Source organism: Dipteris shenzhenensis, chromosome 23, assembly GCF_047967505.1.
Source record: "Dipteris shenzhenensis isolate YYH24624 ecotype China chromosome 23, Dip_SZ_1.0, whole genome shotgun sequence".
Taxonomy (NCBI): Eukaryota; Viridiplantae; Streptophyta; class Polypodiopsida; order Gleicheniales; family Dipteridaceae; genus Dipteris; species Dipteris shenzhenensis.
The window spans coordinates 50,537,721-50,547,137 of NC_141618.1; the positions used below are offsets into that span (position 1 = coordinate 50,537,721).

At 41.7% G+C, this 9,417-nt stretch overlaps 1 protein-coding gene across 1 annotated transcript in view; it reads left to right on the plus strand.

Annotated features, from left to right (window-relative positions):
• Nucleotides 1-9,176, plus strand: part of LOC147887501 (putative aminotransferase TAT2) — a 46,129-nt gene extending 36,953 nt beyond the window's left edge. The window contains exons 4-7 of the mRNA XM_087394547.1: nt 5,017-5,076; nt 5,509-5,664; nt 8,337-8,430; nt 8,562-9,176. Coding sequence (XP_087250673.1) covers nt 5,017-5,076; nt 5,509-5,664; nt 8,337-8,430; nt 8,562-8,680 — 429 coding nt within the window. The 3' untranslated portion in view covers nt 8,681-9,176. The remainder of the gene's footprint in view (nt 1-5,016; nt 5,077-5,508; nt 5,665-8,336; nt 8,431-8,561) is intronic.
• Nucleotides 9,177-9,417: the final 241 nt, after the last annotated feature.

The window sequence follows — 9,417 nt, forward strand, 5'->3', positions numbered from 1 at the left end:
GAAGTGAGGGGTTTTGTATAAGTGACAAAATCCTATCTTATCCATTAACCGTAGTTAGGGATTAGACTGTGGTTAGGGGGAAAAACCTCATAGAGGGAAAAGTGCCCCTAACCTACTTATTACAATACATTTGCCACTGCCTAGAATATGATAATAATTCTAACACCCTCGTGTAGTGCCAATGTGGTGTACAAGGTAGTGATCAATCACCAAAAGGAGATAAGTTTAGGGCACTGCGAAATGCCTCAAAGTTCTCACATGGAAGTGCTTTGGTGAAAATATCTGCAACATTGTCATGTGTTGACACATAGATCATACTGATCTCCCCTAAATGCAACTTCTCTCTAACATAATGATAATGAACCTCAATGTGCTTTGTGCGAGCATGAAACATATGATTCTTTGTCATTGCTATAGCACTCTGACTATCAAGTGAGAATTGGAGAAGGACCCTCCAACAAGAGACAAAGATCAGCGAACAAACGTCGTAGCCAAACACATTCAACTGTCGCTGTCAAAGCTGCCCGGTACTCAGCTTCACATGAGAAACTAGCCACTGTAGATTGCTTCTTGCTCAGCCAAGAAATGCAAGCTTTGCCCAAAAAGAAACAATTATTACTAGTGGACTGCCTGGTATCATAGTCTCCAGCCCAAATCTGAATCACTGTAAGCATGCATCTGCAAGTCACCCTCCTTCGGAAACATCAAGCCATAAGACTTCGTGCCTCGCAAATAACGGAAGATGCGTTTTACAGCCTGCCAATGTGTTGTCTTTGGGCTGTGCATATACATGAGATACTGCATATTGAATATCGGGCCGAGTATTGCACAAATAGATGAGGCATCCAACAGCCTGGTTGTAAAGTGTGACATCCACTGATTCACCTACATCATACATAGTAAGCTTCAGCCCTGGCTCCATGGGAGTGGCTATAGGCTTACAATCACTATCCAAGAGCTTTTGCACATACTTGGATTGAGACACAACGATGCCACGCTTGTCTTGTATAAATTGGATCCCCAAATGAAAATTTAACATGCCCAAATTTGTCATGTCAAATTTAGCTTTCAACTCAGCTTTGAAATCTGCAATTATTTCCTCATTTGACCCTGTGAGCAGCATGTCATCTATATAAAGAATGATGACCAAAATATCCCCCCCATCCTTCTTGATGTAGAGGGTGCTTTCCATGGGACTATTATGTAACCCCTTACTTGCCAGGAATGCATCAATCTTGGCATACCATGCACGTGGAGCTTGTTTCAGCCCATATAAAGCTTTGTTAAGCTTGCAAACCTGAAGTGCGTTGCCAGAAAGTTCAAATCTAGGAGGTTTTTTGACATAAACCTCTTCCTACAAGTCCCCATTAAGGAAAGTTGTCCAACTGGTGGACATTCCAAACAAAATTTGCAGCCCTGGCAATAACTAGCCTTATGGTGGTCATCCGGGATGTAGGAGCAAGAGTCTCCTCATAATCTATGTCCTTCTTCTGTGCATAGCCTTTGGCAACTAGCCTTGCCTTGTATCTGTCAATGGACCCATCTGGTTTCCGTTTCACTTTGAAAACCCATTTGGTACCAATGGCATGCTTCCCTGGTGGCAAATCCACAACATCTCAGGTCTGATTTTTCTCAATGGACTGCAGTTCATTGTGCATGGCATGCATCCAATGCACATTATCCTTGGCTTCTTCAAAAGAGTCAGGTTCTTCTTCATCAAGAAGAGTACCTGCAAGTGAAAGAGCCCCCCCTACGTGCCTTATTGCACTCCGAGTCCTGCCAGGCAACGTATGCTGCCCCTTTCCTTTGGGCCTGAATTTCGAAAGCATGGCATGCTCACCTGCTCGTGAAGCCATGTTCTTCCTGGTTTGCTCTTTTTGCAACAGAAGTCCTATCAACTCATGAAATGTGAGAGGATTTGCACCTCTCCTCAAAGACAAATTCAGCGAGGTGTGGAAACCAAGATAAGACTGAGGAAGAGAATTCAGAGTGATGGTAATCATCTCTGAATCAAGAATGACCTCATCTATATTCAACAGTTGCTCTCTCAAGTCCTGCAACTTGGTGAGGTGCTCTAACATAGAGTCACCCTCATTTATGTGCGTATGAGTCAGCTCTTTTTTTAAAAAGGACACCTTGGCATCATTCCAGGCTGCAAACATGTTCTCCAAAATATCCCATGCTGCCTTCGAGGTCTTGCAAGACTGTATGTGCGGGATAATAAATCTCTTTACTGAAAGAGATATAGATGACAAAGCAAGAGCATTTCGTGCATCCCATCTCTTCTGCTTTGGAGTAGATACAACAGCTGCACCAATGCCTGGGATGCACCCTGTGCATGACCTCTTCCTCCTCCTTGTTGGGGAGGAGTGGTAGGCGCCACATTCTTTGGCCGGGTCTTGTCCCCACTGACATGGTCCCACATATTGCAAGCAACCAGAATGTTGCGTACCATGAAACTCCACAGGGAGTAGTTGGTACAATCCAACTTGTCCTCTTGCGAGAGGACACCAAAGACATAATCATTCTGATTGTTTTGGGCCATGTCTGTCAAAAAATTGCAGCAAATGCACAAAACAAGATTCCCTTTTTGGGAATGAAGGTGCAGGGTTTTGTCTAAGTGACAAAACCCTATCTTATCCACTAATTGTAGTTAGGGATTAGACTGTGGTTAGGGGAAAAAAACTCATAGAGGGAAAGTGCCCCTAACCTACTTATTACAATACATTGGCAGACAGAGGAGCATTTCCTATGTACTTGCCCCGCCTACTATGAGATGTGAGGATGACACCGTTGACTTTCCAGGAGGGACACGGGTTTGAGCTTCTCTCCCAACTGATTCATTTCTAGGACTAGGTTTGCATTGGCCTCTACATGATGGAGATGCAATGACATAGAGAGACCCTATTGCACGAGACTAAACAGCAGGAGGGCACAGTACCATGGGAGACAAGGATAGATCGATCTTAGCGACACGTCACAGATTTCTATGCATTCGAGTCTGCCCTTGGACATGGCCAAGCCGAGGAGGAGGAGATAGATGATACGGGATCAGCATGGGTCAGTTGAATGAGACGAGGAGGAGGAGGGATGCAACGAGAGACGTAGGGACCACACACGATGCAGAGACAGACCAGGGCACACACGATGGAGACTCAGCCCATCACAACTCTACTCGGAGGGGACCACTCGATCAGAGGCATTCACTCTTGATATGCCCCACCAGATATAGGGATCACAAAGACTGTGCCTCCTACCACAGCAAGAGACGACCCAATAGACATAGATACGAGATATTTCTGCAGCCCGCCATTATGGCACCTGGTTATGTGTATTGACTCTGAGATTGAGCTTAGAGTTTTGTGGTTAGTTTAGTATAGCACTCAGCAAAGGGTTTGAGCTTAGAGTTTTGTGGTTAGTTTAGTATAGCACTCAGCAAAGGGCCTTTTTCTTCAGGCCACAGCAGCTTGTATGAGTTCTCTAATATCGTACTTTGTCTCATAGGCCCGCGAGCCTCCCAAAGACGGTAATACAGATTTCTTTCTTTCTTTCTTTCTCACTGGATGAACAGGAACGCTTCATGATAGTAGACATGAAACTTGAGATGTCCTGCTTAGCAAATTTCATGGGGGGCAAATAAAAATGTTTATAGGCAACCAAGATTGATTGGCCTATGCGAAAATGGATGTGTAATGGCCAGGTAGCCAACTTTCAATATTCCAATTTCTTTTTCAGCTTGTCAAGCACCGAGTCCGTTTGTTGGCAATGAGTAAACATTCAAACCAAAGGGTAACCAAGATGATGCACAAGCTGTGTAGGTAAGACAATTTCTCCAGGCCATAAAATATGATGCCAATCTTTCACATGTAGTGGAAGAAGCTTGGACTTTTGAAAAAACACACACGCACGCACGAGCACAAAAAAACACAGACGCGCGCGCGCGCGCACACACACACACACACCTGCTAAGACGGAACGTGACATCGACTGCAAGCCTGTTCTTCAAAAATGGCAGTTACAAGATCACTTGGGGTCTTAGTTGGTATATATAACCCAAGGCTGGGGCTGTTACTCTACTGCCTCACTAGAGCCTTGCAGAGGGCGAGGCAATTTGTATATATAATTTGGAGAGACAAGCATGTACTGCCTCTGGTTCATTTCATCAGTAGGATGGAGATTGAGTGTCATTTTCCAGAGACAGGATAGAGCCAGATTTTTCAGGGATATTTCTTGGGATAGAGATCACTATTGTTGGCTCTTCTACCTTCGTAGACTGTTGATTTAGCTTTTTCTTGATGAAGTCATATCCCTGTTATGATGTACTTTGTATGGGCTTTGGGCTTCTACCGAGAGTCCATGGACATGACGCACAGGAATTCCCTTTGCATATCCTTATCACAATGTGATTTTTTCTCCAGCACAGCCTCGACACACATTTGTGTAAGTCGAGTGACTCAGATACATTGCAAAGAGATAAAGATGTGGTTATGAACCTACACATCTTCTGCAGATGTTGGTGCGCAGGGACTTTCAAATCCCCCAGTAATCACTGGAATCAGTAGCACATATAGTGGAGAAAACTGGCTCAATAGTGGAGAAAGATGCTCCTCACTGAGAGCAACTCTTTGGAATCAGTAGCAGAGAATCCAGCCCTTAAAATGGGCAGCAAATCAGGTAGTATCCACAAGTAGCTTCATCTTCTGGTAACAGTTTTGAACTCCTTGAGGAGTGAGAGTTTGAAAAATTTTCACCTTTCTTCTGAGTAAGGTATGAGGTGGCATTAAGAAGCAGTATAGATGGCTGTATATGCATCTTTCTCTGGTGATATCACTTGGTTGGCACTTCCTCACTCAAATACCGTAATTTTACATGCACATCTAACGTGCTAGCTCTTGCCAAAAACGGAAATTATTTGTTTGTTAAAGATGATTGTGAAACCAAGCAAGGAATACCTTTGTGATCGACCTCATTATCATTTTTTTCCCCTCTTTCTCAGTTGTTTTAACTCTCTTTCAGGTCGTGGAGGCATTGACAAAAATTGCACAAATGACTGTCAATACTTCCACAATTGTACAGGTAAATGTGATTTCAGATCTTATAAGCGTTGGACGTCTTGTGATTATGGGACTTTTAAAACAATGTTTTACTTAGCAGCTTCTCGTATTCTCACGTCGCCAATTTTGTGCACAAACTATTTCCACGTCAATTGCTTGCGATCGCACGAAAACAGGAAGCGCTCCTTCCAGTGCACCGGTCCTTAGCATAATTCGTAACTCCTATACTCACAGCATCAAGTGACGCGTCATCTGGAAATCTCTATCAGAGGCGTCACGTAGGCATTTTCTTTCGTCGTTAGCACGGCCTTCATGCAAGCTTTTGGAACGGCAATTCATTGCTGTTGCTTCAGCCTGTTCTCACGTCGATATATGAAATTGGATGTTTTAAAAATATTCATCGAGTTAATGAAATCTTTCACATTAATGTTATCCTTTTGATACTGTGTTTCAGGCTGCTGTTCCTAGCATTTTGCGGAACACTTCAAGTGAGTTCTTTGAGAAGACATTGCTCTTGTTGAAGTCTGGAGCCGATCTTTGCTGTAGGCGCATCCAGGAGATCGTTGGCCTCGATTGTCCGTCCAAACCCATGGGGGCAATGTTTATCATGGTAAGCAAGATGCATTTATTTCTGAGGCCTAGCCAATGATTGCTTGTAAGGGTTTGCGAACTTCTTTGCTCTCTTTCAATGTTATCTTTTGAGTTTTAAACCATGGTCACATAAGCCTTGGGAAGGCCTTCAAGTCTTGAGGAGAAAAAATTAGGATCACCTTATATTGGAAATCATCCTTTTGAGGCATCTCTTGGTGGATGATTTTTATCCCATCATGACACATGTACTCTTTGTATTAAGTACTGTAATTTTGAGTTTGTATTCCATGATGTGCCACGCACCTTTTTAGTGGACTTGATCTGCTGTTTGCTTCAAGGGATCATCACCGTCACCATCACTTGAAGTTTTCATCTCTAATGTGATTCTCTAGCTATGTCTTTACAAGCTGGTATGCACAGAAAGCTAAGTAGGTAAGGAAATGATACTGGAATGCAGTGCTTCCCTATCCATCTATATCAGTATCCAACTTTGTTGTCATGTTTAGGGCACGGTTAAAACAGACAGAAGGAAACATGGTTCATGACATTCGAGCCAAGTTACTAAATATTAGAATGGGTGAAAGACGGCTGGTTTTGTGAAAAGAACAGATGCGGAAATATTGCTTCTCAGAAATAGACAAAGTCATTCCCAAGATTCCTGGTCCCACTACACCATGTGGGGAGGCAATGGGGCACTCAACCCAAGCATGAGAAAAATATGAAAATAGCATCAAGGGGGTACAGGGCTAGCAAGGGCGACTTCAAAGCATGAGAAAAGTGAAGAAAACACTTATGCTGTGGAGTGTAACGCCCCCTTATACCATATTTGATGAAAATGCCACACTCCCATATTTTGAGAACCATTTCGTGGTGGCCTAGGAATCATCTAAGCATCGATTTTATCCATTTCATAGAGCATATATAATCTCAACTTATATATATGAAGCAATTTGAATATCCTTTATTTGATCAACTCCTTTGATATTTCTATAGATAAGTTGTCCTTAGGGGTTATATGGGATGTGATCTTTCATGAGGACTTATGGTGGATCAGTGTTCCAGAAATGTTAACACATTTTGTAGGTTTTGAACAGAGACACACACTTTTTTGGGGGAATCCATGTAGCTTTATATTACAATGAGCAGTTCCCAGATAGAAAACATGTAATTACCTCATTAGAACATGTCATTATAAGACAATTATGTAGGATGATATATTTGACAAACACACAGATAATTGTTGTAGTGACCACCAAAGACACTATGATTGCTGTCTTTCTACAGAAATAATGAACCCAAGTGAAAAAAATATCAACCCCCTGCCTCTGTGGGTGGATTCCAAATTATTAGAAACGCTTGCCAAAGCAAGTAGTAGGAAATCGAGCTCAGAGACGTTGCAAAAAATGAAGAAAGTCAGGAGTCTCTGGACAATGCCAAAAGAGGTAAGGCAAAGATTCCCTTGGAGCCAGACATATGTGACAAATAGCAGGAGCAATGTGTCTACAGGCCAAATGGAATAACTCCCTGCAGCACCCACCACAAAAAATCCTGTTGTCGAAGAGAGAGTTTGCAGCTCCAAAGCTGTCGCAATCTTTTCCGTCACCACTTTGCTGATTTGCTCAATCTGAAATCCAAGGTGGAGGCATCTGAACCTTCATCTTTACATCCTTTGTCTTTAATCCTTGGACTTTGTAGATTTTGTGCATTATTTAATGAAAATACATATTTTATTTCATAGATCCAGAAAAGGCAGGAACTGTCCATTACTGAAGGCCACTACTAGTAGATAGAAAATATCAGTGCCAATAGCCATTGGTGCAGAATACCAGTTGAAAACCAATTTGTATATCCAACTATTTCCCATGATGGTCTCTTCTTCCACCACAGCACGGAGCCCATGCTTGGCTTCAGGTTTATATGAAGCAAATGTAAAATGCTGTGACAGGCTCTACTCACATCAAGAATTCGAAGTGAGCTTCGATATCAAGTAACCAGATATGTGTCTTTTAGGCATGGCTATTTGCATAGGCAAACAAGCTGCAAAGCTCAGAGAGAATTTTGAGAGGCCCAACTGATCTGGGTGGGCCTTCAGACCAGCTTAAGCTACAAGTGGGGCTTGGAATGACTGTCTAAACATTAAGAATGTCCTCTAATACTTCTGATTCAGGAGCTCCGACCTAGATTCCAATCAGTGTCTTCACACCCAAGTGTTGATAGAGACAGGAAAATGTACTCACACATCTCCACTTTTTCTACTAGATTGAATTTTATCAGCACATATTTGATTTAAATGATTTGGCTAAGATAAGGAAGTCTACAATAATAGTTGTGTAGAGATGCTCCAGGGAAAGAAAGGTATAAAGAGGGTGATGATTGTTTCTAATATTGGTACGAAGGCAGGTCTGAAGAGCTAGAAATAAATGCCAAAAGTATTAATTGATATCTTTGTGACTTCAAAATATGTAAATCAAATACAAAGATGCAATAGTTTACTTCTGCAGTACATTTCAAAATAATTTGAATGGATAGTGCATGCATGGATCTTGAGACTAGAATTTCAAGCATAGTTGTTTTAGATCTTCTGTTTAGTGGTGGGCTAGAAACTATGCAGTCCAAGCAATATGGATATTTGCAGTCGATTTAAAGCACTATGGAATGAATGCATATGAATCGTTTTGGTGACTTGCGCAGGTGAGGATTAATATATCGCTTTTCCATGACCTTCACAATGATGTGGAATTTGCTTTAGCCCTTGCAGAAGAAGAATCAGTGATTGTAGTCCCAGGTGATTATCTAAAATCCTTAAAAAATTTATTTCTTTTGCTTGAATTGATCTATTCTTTAATTTTCAAAATTTATGGCACATGGCGTTCCATTCTGTTTCTACAACTATTTTAAAATTTCCACCTTTGTCAGGCACTGCATTCGGAACACCAAACTGGGTTAGAGTAATTTTTGCTGCACCATCTGCTTTGCTGGAGGAGGCATGGGACCGGATTGAGGGCTTTTGCGAAAGACATAGGTCAATATCTTAGTCCCTAGCATCAAATTATTTATCCTGTACAGTATTCACTAAGGGGAGTAGTGAAGAAAGAAATTAAGGAGACAATACTGCAGCTTGCCGTGCAAGGCATGATGTAAATTCAGATGTCAAAATTATTGAGATACCTCCCCTTCATTCACTTGCATTGTGAATAGAATCAGATATATGATTTTGTACGAGTACCATGGCCCAAATGGCTGCAGGGTCTCTCTTTTTCCTGAAGCAAAAGAAGTGGATCTATCTGCATTATTTAGTATATACAGATTGAGGCTCATTCTGAAGTCGAATACCACTTCACATGTCATAATTGCAGCATTGTGTTGATCTTTGAGATTTGATCCAAGGGCCAACACTCTACTGAATTGAATCAGGATGTTTCAGTCCGGACTTTTATAAACGGGAATGGACATGGCGATACAGTTTGTGCATAAATTTTTATCGGATATTCTTAATTGATCTGTGTGGGAAGGGCTTAAAGACATCACTGCTTGTTTTCACGTCTCATTCCCTCAATTGCTAAGATTTGACAGAGTTCAGGGTTAAGGGTTTTGTTTAGTATTAAGCTTCAGGGTTTTGAAGTATAAGATGGCTGTCTTAATTTTTGAAGATGTGAGGATATGAGTATTTCTGCAGACGGTTTCATTGCTCACTGTCTACTGGGCGACAGAGTCTTGGATATGTAAGTCTCAAAAATCCATCATACAGACTGCAATGGTAAACATAACATGG